Below are 22162 nucleotides of genomic sequence, written 5' to 3' on the forward strand. Positions count from 1 at the left end.
CATAACTATCGCGATTAAAACCACGTTTCCTTCGAGATAAGTTTTGATGTTTTCCTATCGCGATTATTTAATGCGTATCTGTAAAATTCGTAATGTATTTAGTTTAAAAAGAAAGAAAGAAAAAAAGGAAGATCTCTCATTTATAGAAAGAAATTTCAAATAACGATTCATTATTTCTCATTTTACAGATCGCTCTTAGATACATATTTTTATTACGCTATCGTTTATTTTTCTTACAATCTACGGGAAGTACAAGGCCACTTTGATCATAAGAGAATTAAATGATATTATATCACCGTATCTTTTTATAAACTATACTATTTTCAACATGCACAACACATGTACACGCATATCATTAAATTGATCGTACTTTTACAATTTTTAATTTGACATGCTTCATTAAATGTCCAATAATAATGAAATCTCTGATGATGAAATCTCAAGGTGACAATCGTGGTATCCAAGAATGTACTCTCCTGTGTCGTCCTAAATTACACTTGGGCGTTACCACGGCAAGAAGAGCCAAACATGCACCCAAAAGTGAAACTCCGCACAATGCACCAGCTGTTACATCGTGAAGAGGAGTTCCTGGTCTGGGTGATTTAGCAGCTAGTAACAAAAGTCCTGCACAACTCAATGCGGAAAGTCCTGCGAGACCTAATCCGGTCCAGGTTCTTCTTAGACTTCTGCAAGCTCCTGCTAGTGCGCAACAAACACCGCAACCAGCGGCACTGTCGAAATAATATCTGAAAATGAACAGTTCAAATGTTATTATCTTTTTATTTTTAAATAGGTATCTTTCATTTGTTCTCATTTACTTTCTTCCTTGGGTCCAAGAAAGATAAAATGCCAGACCACAGGTCAAAACTCCTACCAAGACCAACAAGAGGGGTGCATTTCTTCGATCATTTTTCTCCAATGCACTTGCCAATGTTGTGTTAACGTCGCTATGCGGTGGAGATAACGGTGGTACCTAACGAAAAATATCAAAACAAATCTTTTATTCAATTTTCTTCTTTTAAGAACGAAACAAATAATTAAGCTGCAACCAAAAGTTCATGCATTTATTGTTATAAATTGTGTTATAAACTGTGTTATAAACTGCATAATGAATTGTTCTTTTTGTCAAATTTACTTTAATAAAAAATAAACAAGAAAAATACACGAACTTTTGATTCTAATAACTGGGCCAAATATTATTGATTTTAACTCACGACGGCGGTCCTAGCAATGAACGCACTTTCCACGCTCTGATAACCGCTTCTCTTTTGATCGGTTGGAAGTACCTGATACCTTGGAGAACCAGACACCATTGGCATAGATTCCGGACCATTTTCTAAATAACCATAACGTGGTGGTGGTTCTCCGTGAACCATAGATGCAAGGTCAACCGGAGCTGTACCGATGTAACGAAGTCTGCCACAATTACTGGCTGGACAAACATCCTGTTGTTGTCTAGAAGTGTTTTCGATTAGGGGTAGACACCTCCTAGCCGAAGGTTCTTTGTTAGGTGTCGAGGTTTGAGGACCGTTGGCTGGAAACGTCCGGTTCTGTGGCGTTCCTTGAGGTGTCGTACGTGTCGGACTGAAGTTATGACCTATATGCGAAGAAAAAAGAAACGAGTTATCGTCATTACTGACCCCGGGAATATAATCGTATGAAAAATAATGGAAGAATAAGAATTGAAAATTGTTACTTACTGCTTGGGGATCCAGCCGGGGTTAGGGCTCTCCTTTGTGGCGTACCGGTTTGATTCACGGTCTGTTGCCTTTTCGGAGATAGGGTTCGTTCCTCCGATCTAGACCTTGGTTTTCGCGGTGTCGTCAATATTTCGTGAAGTTTTCTCGTTGCTAGATTATTCCTAGGTGACGTTGAATATTCCTGTTGAAGGTTCCTTTCCGGTAGGGCTGGGGGTGGTTCATCGTCTTGCAAAGGTACTCTCGCGTAACGACCTATATCGATGTTTTATCTCATCAAAGGTTCGAAATCAAATGATTATGAACACGAAAAGAAGAAGTTTGCTTTACCTTGAACAGTGTTAACGCTAGCTCGTCGCGAGATTCGTCTGTTCCCATTCCAAGTGTTCCTGGTAATGTCCTCGTCGTCATTGTCGTTGTCATCGTCATTATTGTCAATGTTAACGTTGTCTTCGATTTCGTCAGGATAATCTAGCTCACCCGGTACAATCGCGTATCTTCTTTCACCATTGTTACGGTTGGTATGCGTTTGTTGCAGGCGGCCCCTTTGTCGTTTATCGTCTTGGTTGACCGGCGGCGCGGAACGTTGCCGTTGCACCTGCTGGCGCGGAATGAACTCGTACCTGATGGAAGGCCTTCTTTGCAATTGACCCCTTTGCTCGTCCTGAATGTATTCGTATCTCGAGGATTGTCCATAACTTACTGAACCACGATCATCTATTGGAAGACTCGCGTATCTTTTGTGATTTGCTGGACCAATGTTGTTATCTTCCAGGTAACAGTATCGTCTGTTATGTTCTCTGTTATCTAACGTTTCCATTTGTCTTTCTACTTGTCTGTCTACTGTTTGTCTATCCAATCGCGTTTCGTTGTTACCTTGGAACGCTGGATTACTTTGGCCGCATTGCAAATGCATTTGTTGCAAGGGTGGCGGGGGTGGTGGTAATTCGTCAATGGCGTTGCATTGAAATTGCGGCGGTGGTGGTAGATTTTCTCTATCGTCGGGAATGTATTCCGATTGTCGACAAAACGATGGATTGGTGTAACAGTGCACCGGGGCACAGGGTTCCGATGTTTGCGCCATCTTTTCCCGTGTGTATTATGTGTATATATATATATATCTTCTTTTAATCTTTCTCAACAATACTTTTCGAAAAGTCCCTTTTTAAGTATAATAAGTTCTTGAAAATGATTTTGCTCCTGTTCAAATTACACGCCTTCAAATATTCTTCAGGAACGATTAACGACGATCAAAAAAGCTGTGCTAACGTAAGTAGGTGATCTCCAAGTTTCCAAGGACAAATTAACTGTTCGAACTGGCGTAATTTCCACGTTCACGCGTGAATACTCTATTTTACACATTTTACACAATATTAAGGAGCATTTAAAAATATGATTGGAAAGTTGTTTTATAAGATTGACAATTGGTTATACAAAAAACAAATGTTATTATATACTTTCTCCTTTTGATTCTTCCTTAGAGTTCGAAAATGATTTGGTAGCGTGCACGAGCGTTGCCACCGATAAACTGCCAGTCCGGACGTGGGATTCCCTTAAGCAGCAGATGTACTACCAAAAGGGCGTCTCTTCCACGCGCGCCTTTTTCTCCTCCAAGTTAGTAGTATGTGCGTATTGAACGTATGAGAGAGGGGTGGTTGTTGCGCGTAATACGGGCCCGGTGTGTCCCTTTGCGAGAAGGAAGAAGGGCCCCATTGCGTTCTTTTTTAACAGCATACTGTACTACTCCCCCTTCCTCTTATTTCCTTTCCTTCCCTTCCCTTCCCTTAACGTACCCTTAACGATTATTTGCGAGAGATCTTAACGTTTCATACACGTCGAGGAATTTTCACGTTGTCGTCATTTCAGCGCCAGTTTACCTCTGGGATAGACTCTTTAAATTTTAAATGTCTCTTTTCCTCTTTCTATCTATCCTCAAGAAACAAAATAATTGACAATACTATGCATTACAAGATTCATACTATATATAGAGTATGGTATTTAGTATAATATAATATAATATAATAAGTGTAATATATAAAATAATTGACAATATGATGCATTAAAAATGTTATACTACATGTATTACTACTATTATTCATACTTTCTTCATATTGCTATTAGGTTAGGTTGTAATCTTCAAAAGATTAAAGGATCTTTCCCTTTTCATTTCCTGTTAAAAACTTTTATTTGCTTCAAATTCTCGGACATATTTCTATTAGAACGCCGTTTGACGCTTGTATTTCAAATATCAACAATCCGTTATGGATAGGAACTCGCGTAGAAGGTACCGTGTTCGATTTGTGGGCAGCTGCTGCCACGACCGTTGGGACGCGTGCCCCAATCGCAACAGCTGCTCCAATACGAATGCATTTCGGTCACAAACATGATCTTTTTCTCTCTCTCCCTTCTCTTTCTGTACCCAAGTGCACGTGCAAAGAGAGAGAGAAAGAGAAAAAGAATGAGCGGGGGGGGGGAAATAAGGGAGAGAGAAAGTCGTTGAAGCATCCACGTTAACGGCCAAAAAGTCACTGAACTAACGAAAAATATCGAACAACTCTCGTGTCCCATTAATATTTTAATTCGATCTTCCAAAAATTCTCGTAGAAAAAAATAACACGGACAACTCTTTATCTTTATTTTCCTTGTTTGGTCCCCCCTCTCCCCCCCTCCACCGCCCCTCCCCCTGCTCCACGACCCAATCGTTTCTAATCGGAAACTCATGTTTTTTTTTTCGTTTTGTGTGTTTTTTGCAAACTTTCCTCTAACGGTAAACGTATGAAGTTAGCTGAGTGAAAGCGACTCAGAGGGGTTGGTGGGGGGAAGGAAAAACGATCGAAATCGAGAACAACTTCTGAAGGAAGGAAGGAAGAAAGAGTTAATAAGAATAAATCAAATATAAAGCGAACAGATTTTTCGTTTTTCAATCGATAGATATTTCTTTTAGATCGTTGAAGTAAACTTCGTCGTGTCTTGCATTTGTGTTAGGGGAAGGAACGTAGAGTAGTAATAGTAGTAGTATAGCGTAATTTACTCTTCGACATCATGTTTTACGTAAGAACGAGTTTGTTAGGACGCTTTTTAAACGAATACACTTTATCATCGATGATAATCGATAATCGATTAATTAGAATTCCTTTATTTCGATTGGAAAAGTAGAAATTTGACTAAAGTTCCTCCTTTCGGTCACGCTAGTATCCACTTTTAATTAAGGTTAACTCTTCATATCGTGAAAGTTTCTTCTACAATTTGTTTTAGCTCCTTTTGTATCCGTCTCGTTCGATCCCAGGGATTTAGATTTAATAACAAAGAAGATATTATACATACGTGGAAAAAAAAATCTTGCGGTTAGCCGATTTTCAACTTTCTCAGATTGGTGGGGGGATAGGGTGGGGGGTAGGAGTAACGCCAATCATCGACACGCGTTAGTCGCATCACAATTATCCTTGAGACGACAGGGAAATTATTCAAGAAATAACGTTTGATAGACGGTAAAAATGAAAATAAAAATAATAAGAAATAAATTGGCGCCGAGGAAAGGTGTACGCGTCTAACTTGTGCCATTTAATCGAATGAATGGCCGACCTTTTCCGTTCGATGGATTGGAGGTTAGAATCCGCGAAAGATCTCCGATGGTCATCCACATTCTCTTCGTGTATTATTCTTATAAACCGATATACGAGAGAAAAAGAAAAGGTCGGGAGAGTTAAGTTAAGGTTTCAAACTGGCAACAATAAAGGTTAGCATATGCGAGATCCTTCTGGAAGAACATGGGGGATCTATTTGCACTCTGAATGTTATCTGCAATTTTCTGTAATGTAATATTCACAACTAAACTCGTACATTCGTTTGATTAATGAGATTATTTGTTTCTTTTTTATTATTATTATTATTTCTTTTCCTTTCTCCAAAGCTTTAGAATATCATCGATATCAAGGATAATATTATTACCATAATTATTAAATAAATAATTATGAGAATAACTATGAGAATTTGTAGACACTTGGAAATGTGTTATGTATTTCTTATGGGATGTTAATATAAACCATAGATAATAATTGTCTCAGTGTGAAAGGAGCTTAACGTAACACCGTAGAATACTAGTTATGTATCCATCGTACTCTGTTCTCCCTTTCACTGCAAGTCTCTCGCGTGGGAGGTGTACGTAGAGAAGTTTGTAGCCAATTTCTTCCAACCGAGAGACACACTAGTCTTTACTCGGTACCTCTCAGTTGCCGTTCAAACGTCTAACGTGATAGATCCCTTCTTACATTAACCGTAATACTAATTATCATAATTAATTCTTACGTTAGTAACCCTTCTAACCCTTATTTCGTTATAAATAATTGAAATAAGGATCAAAGTTACGAGATCGCAGAAAAATAAGAGGGAAAGTTTTGATTGTGTGCAACGTAATAAACATAATAAACAATTTGTTTACGGAATATACGTTGGAAAAAAGAACCCGACTGTGTCGAAACGGAAACGAAGTCTGAAAAAAAACAAAGAAAAGAGATGACTTCGAGAATAATCGCGTCGCTACACAATCGGTCGCGCTTGCATAACGTTAATTAAGGAAGAAGAAGAAGAAGAAGAAGAATGAAAAAAGCTTTGGGGTATTAAGAAATCGTTACGCCTCTGTGGAAAATTCTCATCCGCTTGTTTGTCGTCGTCGTCGTCGTCGTCCTCGGTTAACGTAAAAAATAATCTTTCAGTGTTACAAACCGGTGATTGTAAATTAAACGCGATAGAAAATTAAGCGAGTTAAACATTCGATACACTTTTTTGCCAATCCCTGTGTTCAATGAAATTGAATAAAATCATATCTATTTATCCTATTTACCGATAGTTCAAAAATGAACTCTGATAAGTGTGGGAGACCTCGAGGAAGCAAAAATACTCCCGAGAGTTTCGCGTGTGAACGCTGACGAGTGCGTAATCAACGTAATCCAGTAACAAAAGAAACGGCAGACAAACATCTGAACATCTAAAACATCTGACGTGTTTTAATATAAAGGAATTGTTAACAAAAAAACACAATGGAGAACGTTTACGTGATAAAAGTGAAAACGAAACCGGCACTTTCGTCGTTGTATCCATCGGAACGACGTTATTCGGCATCAACAGTGGGTGGTCTTGCCCTGGTACATTTTGGATTGGGCGCACTTTCCCTTCTTTTAGGTACCCTAGCAATGTCAATTCAAGGGGCTGTTTTATCCGTAGCCTGTTTGGTACCGTTCATCGCGGGATTACTCGCTTGGAGAAGATGGTACATCGATCGAAACATAACGATATTCTTTTCCGCTAATATTTTCTCATTACTGGCAGCCATAATTTGTTTAGTCGTGACCATCCTCGATATAGCTGCGGTAGCTGAAACAAGCAACGCATCTATTTTGTCTATGGAAGAAATTCTTCGTGCCAGCTCAAACGATCAACAACAAAAATCCTTTGTCGTTATCGACGATGATAATAATAATAATAATAATGATAAGAATACCAACGTAACCAGTATCATCGATGAAACCACTATGAGAATGGAGAAATTTGTTAACGAAAGTGACAAGGGGGGATTAGTTTACGATGATCTCAAGGGAGAGAGTTCGATATTATACGAAAGAAGTATGCCGATCTCCGGTAACGAGTTAGAAAAGGAAACGGAAAATAAAAGTAATCAACGATTCGTTTCACTTCAAAGTGAAAACAAGGTTTTATCATTTTGGCACAGGGGTGCTCGTCAACGGGAATCTTCGCAAACGGAAACATTACTTACGGTCAATGTTTTGTTAGCTTCACTTTTGGAAATCTTTTGGTCCCTGCTCAGTGCTAAGATAGCTTTACGCGGTATGATGAACAGATTTCCGGATATTGATTATGGCAACAACAATTATACGGTTGCCGATTCGAAAAGGGTTAATTCTGCTGGTGTATGCAAAAGGAAACATCCACCACCACCTAGGCCTGATATATTGGATCACGATCGTGGATTATCCGAAAATGGTTTAAATATTAATCCTACGAGTTCGGTTCAAACAATCGCACCTAGATTACCTTTACCGGAATCTAACAGAGAATTTCGTGAAAGGGTTGAAAGATTTTTAGCTAATCAAGCTGCACTTAGAATCGTCGAAGGATCTTGCACGTAATTATTATATCATGTGAAGATTCAAAAGAGACTTATCTTCTTTTTTTATTATTATTATTATTATTATTATTACCGCGATCTCAAATTATTATGATTATTATTCGTGCGTTAACACTTTTACCGATTGGTAGCAGTTCAACATATGCACTTCTTAACGATCACTATTGTAACCGATTGGTAAAGTGTTAAAATACTTAAACTTAGATAAGTTATTAAGTATATCTATTTTTAAGATATATCAGTTAATTATTTATCCAGCAAGTAGAGTAGTTAATATATATTCTTTAAAGTATACTAAGTAAGTTATACTTACGTAATAGGTGTGTCTGGGTATATTCTCTGGAACGAAATAAAACCAACGTACCGGCACGTCTGGTTTAACTCGTGTATGGTTAAACGATGCTAATTATTTGTAACGAGCATTAGCTTGAAAATGAACGGGTCTAGACTCGTTCAACAGTCTTCCTCTAACCAATGTTGAACAACAACTCTTCAGGATAACTTTATCAGTTGCTTGCGATCTCGTTAATTAAGCGTTCCATGCTCAAATTTAATGAGACTTTTTCAAACGCTGTAATCTCGCTGTAATTTATCTCTACGTTACATTTATACTTATGTATATATATTTAATAATAATCATTTTGTAAAATCATTATTGCTGAGATGCAACCGCAATATCTATATTTACAAAAGGTTTTAGGATAAATTAGGATGAATCAAAAGTTCGTGCGCGTTTTATTTTTTTAAATTTCTAAAATATATTTTACAAAAAAAAAAACGAACAATCCATTATGCACTTTATAATACAATAAACGCACGTACTTTTGATACAACCCTAATGAAATCGATTCCAATAACAACATAACGTGCCAGGTTTGTGTTTTCCTTTCTCGTTGTAATTTAATACCATTGCGACAGTTTGCTTCAGTTAGATCCCGTTTTGAAATCATATAATAATCTGATATTGGTCAATACTAAAAGGGACACGAGAGTTCGAAAGGAAAGAAAAAAAGACAATTGGCCAATAATAACAACGCCAGCCAATTTTGATCCTGCATTCCTTTTTATCTATATTATTATTACTTCTTTTTTCCAATATATATATATATGTGTGTGTGGTCTCTCATTGAAAATTTTATTTTATATGATTTTTTATTCGTTTGTTTGTTCTCTTTCTTTTCTTTTTTTTGTTTTCTTATAAAACAAAGCTTTATTCTCTGTAATCATTAATATTACATTGTTTCATCGACGCATTGGATTGAATCTGTATGTGTATGTGTGTATGTGTGTTACCTATTTATATATATATATATTCATACGTCTCTCTTCCTTTCTATTTTTCTTAAGGTACACTTCTTCATCGAGTAAACAACGTTAAACTATTATTCTTCAAAACTATTCAACCCTTTCTCACATCACGTAATTTTCTTGATTTTTCCTTTATCCGAGTTCTCTCAAATTATTTTCTTCGTTAATCGCGTGATATAAAATTATGTCATTTATAATATTAGTTGAAATTTTTTCTTTTCATATCTCACGATGAAAAATGACAAATCGATAACGCAAAAAATTCGTTTCTCCTACTTATTTTCCTATTGATTTTAAACAACGATCTTCTTCTTTTTTTTCTTCTTTCTTTCTATCCTTGGTCCACCTGAATTGTTTATATAATAATTACGCATAATAGTTCGATTAATCTAACATGAAAACAAATTCTAATCAGAAATCGATGCGACATATGAGTGAATTATTGTTGCAATCGTTTAGAGGAGAGAGAACTTGCTTAAAAAAAAAAATAAAAACGAAAAATATTTGGACTAATAATTCGTCTTAAATAACGCGATAATAATAATAATTATATTAATAACGTTATAGATAACAACGTTACGACGGACAACAATTAATTAATTAATTAATCAATTAATTAATTAACGCTCATCGAAATGTATAAGGCTAAAAAACATCTAACAAGATAATATTATTGGCAAGAGTAAAGCACACTTTTGTACATGGACGTTGTTGTTGGTATTCGAAGTTACACTTCTTTTGGCGCGTTTGGGAAAAAATAATGAGAGTGAATTTTTACGATGCGCGCGCACAGCGACACGAAATTGACGGGATGAAGTTTGTCTTTATTTACGATGCGCGCGCACAGCGATATGAAATTAACAGCGTGAAGTTAGTCGCGTCATAGCCGGCTTGGGGTATTGTTCACGTGTACTCTCTGTATATGTTTTACATACGCCAAAGAAGTATAACTTCTTACGTGCGTATTTTTTTTCTTTTTCTTTTCTTTTTTTTTTTCCTTTAGTCGTCGACAAGTCCAACAAATGACATACACGCATACATACACGCATACATACATACATACATACAAACGCACGCATGCACTGAATAAATCCGTTGCAATAATTTTTCTAATTAAAGTTTAAAAACTTTCGCGTTCAAATTTTTATGTTGGATTATTCGTTGCTGCCGCATCGTACACAACAAGCCTCTATCTTCCGCTCGTGGATAATTTTACTATCTCATCGCTATTATTATTATTATTAATATTATTATTACAATGTTCGTCAAGAAAATAAATGGCGTAATTTATTGTGTGTACTTACGATTATTATACTTAAAATACTATTAACAATTACTACGAGCAATCATGAGCGTCTCAATCGTTGAGAGAACAAGAGAGAAATAATTCTCACTTAAACTAAAAATAATAATAATAATAATAATAATAATATTTCTCATTAAGCACATTCAAATCTCATCTTTTATCCGAAGAAAAAAAAAAAAGGAATATTTCAATATGCTATATCGCATCTTCTTGGCCTTTAAGAATAATTTGAAATTATGGCAACGTCGTTTCAGTCTCAGAAAAATCGAAAGGGGGATATCACGAACGAAAATAAAGATCGATAATAATGTTAACACTTTACCGATCGCTAATCTATTAATCGTTTGCCTTAAAACAACGTGTGGGAGACGTGATTCCTACTTCTGTGCATAAAATGAGAACCTCGTTATCAGTTACGCCATGATTTTTTCTGACGCCGACTATAGTTGGCACCCGTAAAATAACGAAAGGGTTAAAATCTAATTAGAATCTATTAGTAGAATCTGCGATCGAGCGATTGATAAATTGTTAACACTTTAAAACGATCCACAAAATAGTTTTTCGAGTACGAGGGAATTCCTCCACCACCTATCGATTTTCTATTTCCAAAGGGAAAGAAGAAAAAAACAATTAAAGAGAAAAACAATCGATTTACACGTTAACCGGTCTAACGTTATCGTCCGATTGCTGTTGTTCACCACTTTGCCAGCCAGAATCCAAAGTCGTGGAATCGCTCAAACAACACTGAGGTGTTTCCTCTTCCTGACCGCTGTGATAGTCCCTATAATCCCTTTCCCTTGGACGATCATTCTCCTCTTCTCTGAAGTAACTCGACGTGGCAGCCTCTTCGTCGAGTTCTTCGTCTTCTTTTGGCGAGTAATACGAGTAACGAGCTTGCTGAATGACTTCGTATTGAGCATCCGGTGCTAAAAAGGGTCCCCTAGTGTTTCTAGGTTCGTCACTATTGGCATAACTGTCGGATGGTATATCACCCCCGTCCGAGGGTAACGGAAGAGGAAGTCTAGATCTTTTAGATAATTGTCGTTTGCCCAAACGAGCTGCTAAATAATCCACCCCCTCCGAATGTTCGGCACCTTCAATCAAAATATCACAGAGATTTGTTACCCCCATCGATTACATTGCATTTATCAAAATTCAATTAACAAAACTATTACCTTCTTTCTCAACAGCCAAATCATAGAAACTACTTTCTGGACCGCAACAGGAAGAAACGTCACCGAAATACAATTCACTTTCCGATTGTTTGCCACCGGGATTGGGTTCCTGTTGAAAAGCACCGTTCTCGACACCCTTTAAAGGTTTCCTAGCTCTCCTACCCTTCATCGTTCCATCGTTTCCACCTTCCGGGTCCGTGCTATTAGAAATTTCTTCGGCATTTTCGTAATTGTCCGATGGACGTTTCGTCGATCTCGATCTGTGATCTGTAATATAAATTATATGAATTATGCTTGGGGACTAGGGGAGTGGGAGGTACCAGAATTAGGTTTAGAAATATTATTCGTTGATAATTAACCTTCGTTCCCGTCAAAATTGTCGATCCTTTTGTTCATTCTCGGTCTGGTATCCGCGACTTGTGGTCTACGTGCTGGACTGTTAGGATCGCTGTAAGGTGGTGGTGGACCCCATAGGGGTACAGGTGTCTCCAAAACGCTGTAGGATGCTGAACTCGGTGTATAGGGTCCGTTGGGTGTGTTCAGAACTGAATAAGGACCGCTAGACTGTGAATTTAGGACGCTATAAGGGCCAGCCGCGTTGTCGGGGTTGGTCTCGGTTTGTCTCGTTTGCGTGTGGAATCCGTAATTCGAGTCTGGACTCGGTGCTGGTCCTCTGGGTCTGGACCAAGGTAATCGCCACCGTCTGAAATAAAACGATGCAACCCAGTCCGTGAATTGAAATCAAATCAGATGATGATGAGATGATGAATATATCACAAACGGGTAGAGGGGAGAGGCTGTGTGTGTGTGCGAGCGTCTACTTCACGTTTTTATTATCAAGAAACGCAACAAGCAACAGCTTGGTAAATTCTCTTGAGTTATATAGTAGCGTGTCTATACTCGTTGTTCATAATTTATTTCCGTAGAACGAAGAAATCTACCGAGAACGGAATGCCGGATCTTTAATTGATTCCATACATTAGCTGGGTTTTATCCCGAAGAATCGTCTCGTTTAAGGAGTTTTATCTTAGTCTCGTTTAATGATATTCGTGGAATTTGCCAAAGGAAGAAGAAAAAGAAGAAGAATACACTCGAGTTGGGTATAGACGAAAAAGTAGTACGGTTGGGTTTGAACAAAATCTAAAGTAGAAAGTTTTCGGTTTTTATCGAGAGGAGTAAATCTTTGTAGGATTTGATATTAGGGGTATCTTACCTGGAAGGTGCCAAGTCAGGATTCGGCGTGTAGAGATTGCCTGGGGTTTGGGCCCACCACGGACTGGCCCCGCCGCAATCGTTGCAACATCCGCAGGATGCGGTCGGTGGCCCAACCGGGCCTCCTTGGCCGTACAACGATCTGCATCTTAGTTCCAATTGTTCCCAATACATCTTTTTCTTTTCGTGGCTCAGTAATTGGTAAACCAACATGCACGAGAATATGCAGGCAAGTATACCAGCTACCGAGACACCGAAAAGTGCACGCAGACAGGAGTAAAGTGCACCGTGTACCGCTTCGCAATGTGGTGTACCTTCGAACAGGACACCTGGGTCACCCTTCGATTGCGGTGCACCGTAACACGTGCACGACCTAAACGTACAATTATTTTTCTATGAGTTTATACGAGTGCAACTTGAAAATCCCATAGTCAAATCGTATCATTGAGAGATTTACCTAGCTCTTGCTGTATAAACGCACTCTCTGAGTCCTTGCAATCGAGACATGTGAATCACTGTCGTTGTAACTGTCACCAAAACGCATACCAACGCACATACGACCCCAACCGAGCCGCAAACTTTCATCTGCAAAATAGTCAGGCGAATCTCACATCTTCCTCGTTGATTCAATTCAATGATTTGTATCAACATTTTTTGGATACTCACCAAAAGTCCGTATCTGTGTTTTCGTCTGGCCAAAAGCATAGTGAATAATCCCATAAGTATCAACTGCGAATAAGAGACAGTCAAATGATTTCATTTTGTTTTGTTGGGGGGGAAAAAAAAGATGCAGGCAGTGCATTTTTAGTGTGTGTGTGTGTAATTATAATAATGATCGATGATTTTTATAATGATATAAATATGAATATAGAATTATTCTCGCGCGAAGATAAAAGGTCAGGTTTGAAGGTCAATCGAAGGTCTTCGTATTTCTTTGACAATAAAACCGTGAAATGCATTTAACGCGTTAGCGTTTATAATTTCTTACGTAATTTCCATAGATAGATAAAAAGAGAGAGAGAGAGAACCGTGTAACCTTTGTCTCTCTTACCATTATGCCAGGAATGTAAGATGGTACAGTCTCGAATAACGCTAAACTGGCCGTGTGGGCTGAAAGGATAGCATGTACCACCAAAAAGACACTACCAACTACTGCGCTGAGACCACCGCATAGGCAACAAAGAACGACGTATTTCTTGCAGCACCCACCTTCACCGGTATGACCTGTAAAAAGTTTCATTTGTTCTTATTTTATTTTGAAAAGAACAAAACTTTGTCTTACATTATTTCTTAACTAATTCGTACAACATTCAATATAATAAAATAATCTTATTTTATTTTCCTTGAGAAAAATCTAAATGCTAAATACATCATAAAATGGGTATTTGATTTAACGTGAAATGTAAAATATACAAAAAATTATATATTTGTTTTGGATTGTGTACCAAGAGTTCGTGCATTTAACGTGTTACAAACTGCACAATGGATTGTTGTTTTGTAAAATTTACTTTGGAAATGTTAATTTAAAATGCATGCACTTTTGGGGTTCACCCTAATATTGATATATTATTTAATAATTATATAATATATGTATTTCAAATATTTGTGATCGAATATTATATGAAATAAAAAAGAAATATAGTCAGTCCCTTTGCCATTGCTCGTAGTTATCGAATTCGATTCCTATTGTCAAATGGGTTTTCTCTCACACCACCATTCAATCGTACAGCGTCGGCATTGGAAATTCTCTCGATGATGAATAATAATACTTTAACACTTTACTATTCCAAGAACAATACCGAGTACTCTCTAAACTCATTGACGCCAAACTTTTTAATTTAACTTTATCGTATTACTATTAGAAAGAAAAAGAGAACATTCTGACGCGTACCAGACGACGTAACTTTTCCAAATGCGATTTATACGATTTTCTGACAGTTTTAATTATCATACTTTTTCGTAAACATTTTTCAACGATAAATAAACGAACGAACGATGAATAAACGAAACGAAACGTGGGAAATTTATCGAAAATATCTACCTGTCCCGTTTTGTTTCTTTGTGAAACGTTTTACCTTTACCTCCGAACTGTTCTTTTTCCTTTCGATTTCAATCTTGAAAATAAAAAAGAAAACGTTAGGGTAGATACGTCGTCACTCTGAAAATCTTCCCCTATGCGTTCTATCGTTTTTTTTTTCTTCTTCTTCCATCTTCTTTTTACGAGGGGGATTCAATGACCGATACAAAGAAAAAAAAAGGATACTTTTAGAAAAGATCGGCTACCTGTACTATCCGATTTGGTAGTTTAGAATCATGAAAAACTTAGGAGGAGAACGTTTCCGAACGTTTCTAAAATAAAATTCTTGTAAATAGTAGCAATGCTCGTTCAGGGAAAACCAATTGAAAAGCTTTTCAATTTCCTAACGTGGTAACTTGTTATCGATTGTACGATTGAACAAATCTTTAGTAGTTCGATTTTCAATGATCCTAATGTGTACCATGAACTCGATAACATTTTATCTATAAATTAACATTATCTATTTTATCGTTCCTTTCAAGAAGATTAAACAGGTAAGAGAGAGGTGATGAAACATTTATAACGGTGTCAAGATTGTAACCTCGAAGGTATTATAAAAATAATTGAAGGTTTCACGTGTAATAAATAGACCCTAATATTATAACTAGACCGTAGTATTATAAACTCTTAATAGGATAAGTATAATTATTATGTTTCACTCTAATATTGTAACCTAATATATATTATCAATAATTATATACTATAATATTAATCCTAATATCATAAATAAGACTCTAATATATCATAAACTTTAAACAATATAAATATATTAGATTTGTTTTTCCCTTATTAAAAATATCAAACGAATGCAAATAAAATTGACTAAAACATTAAAGGTATCTAAAGAAGAATAATCTGATAAATTAATCAGAAAAAACTGTAATCAAACGTACCACAGGGATGTGTGTAACGTGATCTCGGCAAGTGTGTGTGGTTAGCAGAATGAGGTAAGTGGGAATGCGAGTGTGCAGCAGCAGCCGCCATTGGGAAGGGATAACCCTGGCTGTCTATCTCCATCTCCGTTCCTAATCGACATCTAACTATTTGTAACACCGGATATCCGTCCATCCTTGCAGTTGAACCAACAAATAATCTTCGATTATAGATTTATAGTTAGATCATATGACGTTGATCCTTCCTATAACGTTGATTATCTTCTTCGAATATTTGTTTGTCACTTAGAACGTGGAACTTACAGATGAAATAAATAAAGTTCAACTCTACGGAATAGAAACGACCAACTATAGCACGTGGTCGGTTCAGGATTGTACCGTGAGAACAGGTAGAATATCTAACCCGTTGGAACATAACTATACTTGGGGGAGAAAAATTCTTGAAAGCGCACGCTCTCGATATATGAACTCGTTTACTTTAAAATGTCAATAGGTAATCCCTAGCGATCCAAAGACGTTTCTCCTCCCCCCTTCCTCCTCCTCCTCCGCCACCTCCTCCTCCTCCTCCCTCCTCCTTCTCCACCTCTTTCTTCTATGCTCTATCAACGGGAAAGCTTCATGGTTCAAGGTCACCACCTTATTACGCACTATCCCTTCCTCAAAGTTCATCAATTAATTAATGTTCAACACTTTTGGGATGATAATCTTCTCGGAATGAACGATACTTCTTCTTCGCAATCCATCTTTTTATTTTGATAAATAAAATAATAAATCACTCGTAGTAATGCACTAATATATCTTTGAGTATTTTTTCAAAAGATGTATAAATGGGTTTGTCATAAGTGACATCAGTTTAAGGGAATAGGGAAAGGAGTAGGAAGTTTGGGGTACTTGTCACGTTGAGATGTCCCACAGGTGGTGGTGGTGGTGGTCGGCAAATGTCACACGTACGATAATCGTAAAAATCTTTGAATAGGAGTATTTGCCTGGTTTTGGATAATATTTGCAAACGATCCTATTAATCTCGTAATTTTGTTAATCGCGATAAAACAGGAAACAACAACGTTTGTTGGACTGCGTTGTCCTTTTTCGCGTAAGCCTCCGACGACGACACTAATCGTCGTCCTTCACTCGGTTAGCTGAAAACTACGACTGGTCGATATACCCAGGAGATTGTAGCGAGCCCTTGCGGTATTCTCTAAAAGTTCTAAGGGATGCTGCTATTCAGGGTTGATTATTTTATTACTCGACTATATTCGTGAAAGTGTTCTTTTGAGAATAACAGAGGGCTGGAAGGTAATAGGGTGGATTTTAAGAGGAAAACAGTTTAAACAACAAAAATAAGGTGTAAAGAAATACTTGCATTGATCGGCGGATGCTGTCTCATAACGTCTGGTTGGTCTGGGTGGTGGTCGTGGTGGTAAAGCCGGTGGTTGATGGGTTCTCGACGTTACTTCGACTATTCCACCACTGTCGTCAGTCTCACCCTCGGAATTTCTCTTGTTCCTGTTACCCTGTTGTACAGCGTGACACTGACACTTGCTACTCTTCGACGGTGCTGACACCTGATCGCGTACATTGCAATGGGAGATCATTTGAAATCTAACTTATCCATCGTATCATCAAATACTATAATATTAATGGATGATAAATATAATTGATTTAATTCCACCGACCTGAATAGCGTCCATTCTTATCAGGGATGAATTTTTGGTATCGCTGTTTTGCAAGTGAGGATGACCATGTGCATGGACGTGCCCATGATGATGAGGGTGATGTTGTTGTTCGTCGAGCGGATGAACCAACGAGGCTGCCCTATCTCTCGATCTCGAGTCAGGGTGTAAAGAGTGCACCTGTTGCAATAGATGATGGTGATCGTGAACGTGATCCAACCTGCTGTGAGTCCTGGTATTCGCATTAGACGAGGAAGATTCGCAAGAGATACCAGAACTCACGTGATGATGATTGACACTCGAACGACCTGTCAAGCTACCGGTCGAACTGCTGCCGTGATGTCTGGCAACCAATGGGGTTGCCGACAAACTGGCACTCGCGTTTACCGAGACGTGCCGATGTACGCTCGGTGATCCACCGTGATTCATCATGCTCGAGTTAGAAGACGTGCCGCTCATTGCACTCGACACGGTTGGATGACGATGACTCGTCAAAGGTGAACCTTTTTGTCCTATGATCGATGTCGTGGTCGTTGTCCCAGCTACCGGGGATATCATCGTCGTAGTTGTCGTCATGGTAATAGTCGTCGTTGTCATAGTCGTCGTCGTCGTACCCGCCGCGATAGGATTTGCGTGATGATGAGAGTTTGAATTATTACCACCGGTCACAGTATTCCCGTGATTAATCGTCGGCGTACCATTACCAGATCCATTTAAACTCGTTGTAGGGTTACCGTGTATATGACCGACCAACCCGGCACCAAGATTTCCATGATGGTGTCCCCCCGCATGGTGCATCATCGCCGACCCGTGATGATGAGTCACGCTAGAGGTCTTTGGCGTTCCGTGATGATGATGGCTATGTTGTTGTCGCTGCTGGAATCCTTTAAGACCCTCGCTTGCTTCTAAATTCGCGTTAGTTCTCGCGTTATCGACGTTATGCTTGTGCAAATGCACGTGAGAATCACCGTGAAAATGTCCGTGAACGTTTCGTTCGGGCGTATTGGATTCCCCGCTGATAGGTATTCGATGATGCTGATAGGTGTTCAATACTTGTTGGATATTTTTCAATTTATCCTTCGAAATGTTTTGTTTAGGTGATAAACTGCACGGATCGTCCAATTGTTTTTCCGACGTTTCCTTAGACGACAATGAAGTTTCCATAGGATTCGGATTGCTATCCGAGAGATGACTAGGACTCGATGTTAAACTTTGTCGACTCTCCTGCAAACTCGACGATTCTTGAACTCTTCTAGCTGCCTCGAAGGCAAGGTTTCGCGAGAGATCTAAATTTCTTGGACTACATGGAACATTCCGAGCGTGTCGCGACAATGGCGTGTTTTGATGCTCCAAAATCTCAACGTTTCTTGCCTCCTGATGAGACATTGGGCTATCCAATCTTCTCAAAGGTTCGAATGTACTCTGCAACGTTTCCAATCCTCGCGGTAGTTCCTGATTATTCGAAATTCTCGTACTTCCCACAACGCTTCTATCAGTTCTTTCACGTTGCGTTCTTATCGAATTAATCCCACTCATCGTTGAACATTGACAAGGATGCTGTTGTTGTTGTTGTTGTTGTTGTTGATGATTTCCCTCCAAATCGCACATCGTCCCGTCCAAATCGTTCGACAACGACGAGCCCTGAGACATGCTGATATCTAAATGGAAATAAAATGTTTTCACGATCAGTCGAAATTAATTATACTTCGTCCCAAAAAATACGTGTAAACCACGGAGAGAAAGCAAATGTCGTATTTTAAACACACGTGGTCAGCGAAAGCGAAAGTTTCGAAAGATTATTCGTTAGAATTGATCAATTATTTCGAATTACAATAGAGACACCTATCTATACACCTAGATATCATTTTGATATCATCTGTTATACGTAAAAATTAATGGGCAACAAATAAAAATCAAGTTCAGTGTCCTCGTGGGATCCTAGAAAAGTTCAACAGGAATTTCTCTTTCTTTTTCTTCCTCTAACTGTTATGATGCAATCTGTTATGATTGCAAGTTCAATTCCAATAGTTTTTATCCTTTTTCTTACTAAAGAAAAAATGAGAGAAAGAATGAAAGAAAATATTGCAATACCCTAAAGGACAATATACGTTTACGACTAGAAAACTCTAAAGAATTTCTATTTTATTTGAGAATATTTACGGATGGACGGGTAATCAAAACTTTGGAAGAAAATCTTTTCAGCCCTTTTTTACCTTAGAAAATTTTAAATTTGATAGGAAGACATTCGAACAATGCCAAATAAGAAGCCTAGGAACAACAATGGTTCCTACAATTGTTTGCTTTATATTTCAAAGTATCTAACCTTCCCGAATTGATATCATTGTTTCCCTCAAACTGTACTGTAAGGTATACTGATATTATAAATCAAAATACTCGTAATATTTGATAATTTACATAAGACAATAAGAATTTCTTTTCTCTTGATTTATTTTCGACGTAATGAAATATTCGTATTAGTTGTCACGAGGTGTTATTTCCTGTCGGATAAAAGTTAGATTTATTGGAAAAAATTTCAAATAAAGGAGTGGCTCTCTCACCTGGCGAAAGATCAATCTCAACGAGTTAGACCTCCCGATCGAATTCCTTTCGATCGTCGTTTCCACCAAAGAACAAGAAGAACAACAAGAAGAACAAGAAGAACAAGAAGAAGAAGAAGTAACAGCAGAAGAAGATGATACCTTCCGCATGCCCGAACCTCAACGAACGTATCCTCCTCAGTCGAAATAACGTTCTATTTTCGACACGACGTTCACCACCCTCCTCGTCGTCTTCCTCCTCCTCTTCCTCTTCCTCCCCGTTGTTATTATTCTTCTTAAGAAGGAGCTTTCCTCTGGCTAATGCCGAAGAGGGCATCTTCTCGTGTCCACCCAAATAAAATAACGCGTTATTATTTTCCTCAGTTTCAAATTTCCAATAGGAACGAAAACAAAAAGGAACGATAACAAGATGTATTCCCCTTTCGATTGAATAAATGAAATATAATCGTGTACATGCGACTCGCGCAAAAGTAAAGTCTCCTTTATTAAAGTCTTCAATCCGCCATCACCATTTGAACGCGCACCATAATATCTTCACGAGTTAACTTTGATATTTCTCGCGAATTCACTTGGAACGAACAAACAATAACAAAAAATATCTCTCTTTTTCCACTGTGATAGACAGAACTCTAACTGACAGAGAAATAAAGAAAGAAAGAAAGAAAAGGAAAATGAGAGAATGAGAGAATGAAAGAGAATGAGAGAGAGAAAAAGAAAGAGAGAGAGAGAGGGATAATATAAAATAAAGGCTAGTCGAGGAGAGTAGTATATCGTGAGAGACCGTTGGTGCCTTCCACCTTCACAGCCAGCTTCGTTCTGCCTTGGAATGTGCCTTTGCCCCCTTGCCCTCTTCACTCTCTCTCTCTCTCTCTTTCTCTCTCTCCCCCTCTTTTTATGTCTCTTTCTCTCTCTTTCATTCTTTCTTGAAAGCGAGTTCGAGAGCGAGAGGACCCAAGGGCCCCGGTGGACTCCTCGGCTCCCCCACTCTTCTTACTTTCTTCGCGGAGTGGGGGAAGAGCTTCGGGACCGAGCCTTCAATCGCACCCACCCACTCCTATTTCTCCTTCTCTTTTACGTTGGGACTCGATGGATATGGCAGATCCTTTCTGCCCTAACACGTTAAAAAGCAGGGCCGTATTAACGTATTACCCGTGTCACCTTTCATGGAACAGGTGCCATCCCCCGTTCTTCAACCCAACTGAACGGCTCTTTCACAGGCCGTTACACATTTTTTTCTGTACCATAATTTGCGTTTACGCATATCTATATGTGTATATATATTTTAGGGTGAATCTAAAGTTCGTACGTTTTTTTTTTTTTATTTTTCCAAAGTATATTTTGCAAAAACAACAAATCCCATTATGCAGTTTATAACACAACAAACCCACGAACTTTTGGCTTCACCTTAATAGGAATGATCTATAGCGAGTAATTTTATGAATCCGAGTAGTAACTGAAAATGATTCCTGACCTTAATAATTATCGCGAATGATTAATGAGAGAAATTTTATAGTTAGGACAACTGAAGAGAACTCTGTGTATAAACATTTACGTATTCAAGATATTATTTTCAATTATATAATAAGATAAGAGTCAAGAAAATATGCTTATCATTATTCTATTAGTTGATAGGTATATCTATCTATCTAAATATATATATATATATTATCAGGCAGATGTTGCAGCGAAAAGTGAGATCGTTGCATGATAAACGCTTAAGCTATTGAATTAAATAACGCGCCTCTCTCTCTCTCTCTCTTTCTCTCTGATGTTATATCTGACGTCATACAGTAAAACTGTTTTCAATAATGTAAGAACGATAGTCGGATGAGAAGATCGAGTTACCTCCTTGCCCATCATGCTTTCCTACTTATAAATTTACTTTTCGTTGCAATATCTGGCAGATGATAGACAGACGTATACATGTATATGTTGTTGCATATACGTTACCGACAATATTTCCAACGGAAATTACCATTTTTGGAACAAAACATGATATGATCAATATTTTTTACAGATTTTTTTGTTCTAAGCAACAAACCGGCAAAGTATAAAATATTCCCACCGCTGATGACGTTTATAACGTCACGTTGCAATGCACACGACTTCAAATGCAAAATT

The 22162-nt window shown here is 38.0% G+C and overlaps 3 protein-coding genes across 3 annotated transcripts; 1 reads left to right on the forward strand and 2 right to left on the reverse strand.

Annotated features, from left to right (window-relative positions):
* Window positions 1–282: 282 nt before the first annotated feature.
* Window positions 283–3172, reverse strand: LOC122518789. Its single transcript, XM_043637889.1, has 5 exons — window positions 2028–3172; window positions 1701–1952; window positions 1215–1597; window positions 819–973; window positions 283–746 (listed from the first exon to the last, which is right to left on the reverse strand). The coding sequence occupies exons 1-5, from the start codon at window positions 2779–2781 to the stop codon at window positions 440–442; spliced, it is 1851 nt and encodes a 616-aa protein (XP_043493824.1). The 5' UTR covers window positions 2782–3172; the 3' UTR covers window positions 283–439.
* Window positions 3173–5865: 2693 nt separating this feature from the next.
* Window positions 5866–8494, forward strand: LOC122518792. The gene has a single exon (XM_043637891.1). It carries the CDS (start codon window positions 6734–6736, stop codon window positions 7838–7840), a length of 1107 nt encoding a protein of 368 aa, XP_043493826.1. The 5' UTR covers window positions 5866–6733; the 3' UTR covers window positions 7841–8494.
* A 2513-nt stretch (window positions 8495–11007) lies between these two features.
* On the reverse strand, window positions 11008–20397 carry LOC122518793. Its single transcript, XM_043637892.1, has 10 exons — window positions 20042–20397; window positions 17487–19141; window positions 17174–17375; window positions 13892–14064; window positions 13507–13569; window positions 13298–13425; window positions 12842–13213; window positions 11988–12331; window positions 11629–11895; window positions 11008–11547 (listed from the first exon to the last, which is right to left on the reverse strand). Exons 2-10 carry the CDS (start codon window positions 19131–19133, stop codon window positions 11105–11107), a joined length of 3639 nt encoding a protein of 1212 aa, XP_043493827.1. The 5' UTR covers window positions 19134–19141; window positions 20042–20397; the 3' UTR covers window positions 11008–11104.
* Between the last annotated feature and the right edge of the window lie 1765 nt (window positions 20398–22162).

The sequence above is a fragment of the Polistes fuscatus genome, unplaced genomic scaffold (genome assembly GCF_010416935.1).
Source record: "Polistes fuscatus isolate 324 unplaced genomic scaffold, CU_Pfus_HIC Scaffold26, whole genome shotgun sequence".
Taxonomy (NCBI): domain Eukaryota; kingdom Metazoa; phylum Arthropoda; class Insecta; order Hymenoptera; family Vespidae; genus Polistes; species Polistes fuscatus.

Bases quoted from the DNA above. Each gene is read 5' to 3' on its own strand.
- LOC122518789 (XM_043637889.1), bottom strand. From the start codon at position 2,781: ATGGCGCAAACATCGGAACCCTGTGCCCCGGTGCACTGTTACACCAAT. The intron at 1,598-1,700 runs GTAAGTAACAAT...CTTCGCATATAG, and splicing joins CCCGGCTGGATCCCCAAGCA to GTCATAACTTCAGTCCGACA. The intron at 974-1,214 runs GTGAGTTAAAAT...ATTTTTCGTTAG, and splicing joins TCATTGCTAGGACCGCCGTC to GTACCACCGTTATCTCCACC.
- LOC122518792 (XM_043637891.1), top strand. From the start codon at position 6,734: ATGGAGAACGTTTACGTGATAAAAGTGAAAACGAAACCGGCACTTTCG.
- LOC122518793 (XM_043637892.1), bottom strand. From the start codon at position 19,133: ATGTCTCAGGGCTCGTCGTTGTCGAACGATTTGGACGGGACGATGTGC. The intron at 12,332-12,841 runs GTAAGATACCCC...GTTTTATTTCAG, and splicing joins CCTGACTTGGCACCTTCCAG to ACGGTGGCGATTACCTTGGT. The intron at 11,548-11,628 runs GTAATAGTTTTG...TTTTGATTGAAG, and splicing joins TTTGGCTGTTGAGAAAGAAG to GTGCCGAACATTCGGAGGGG.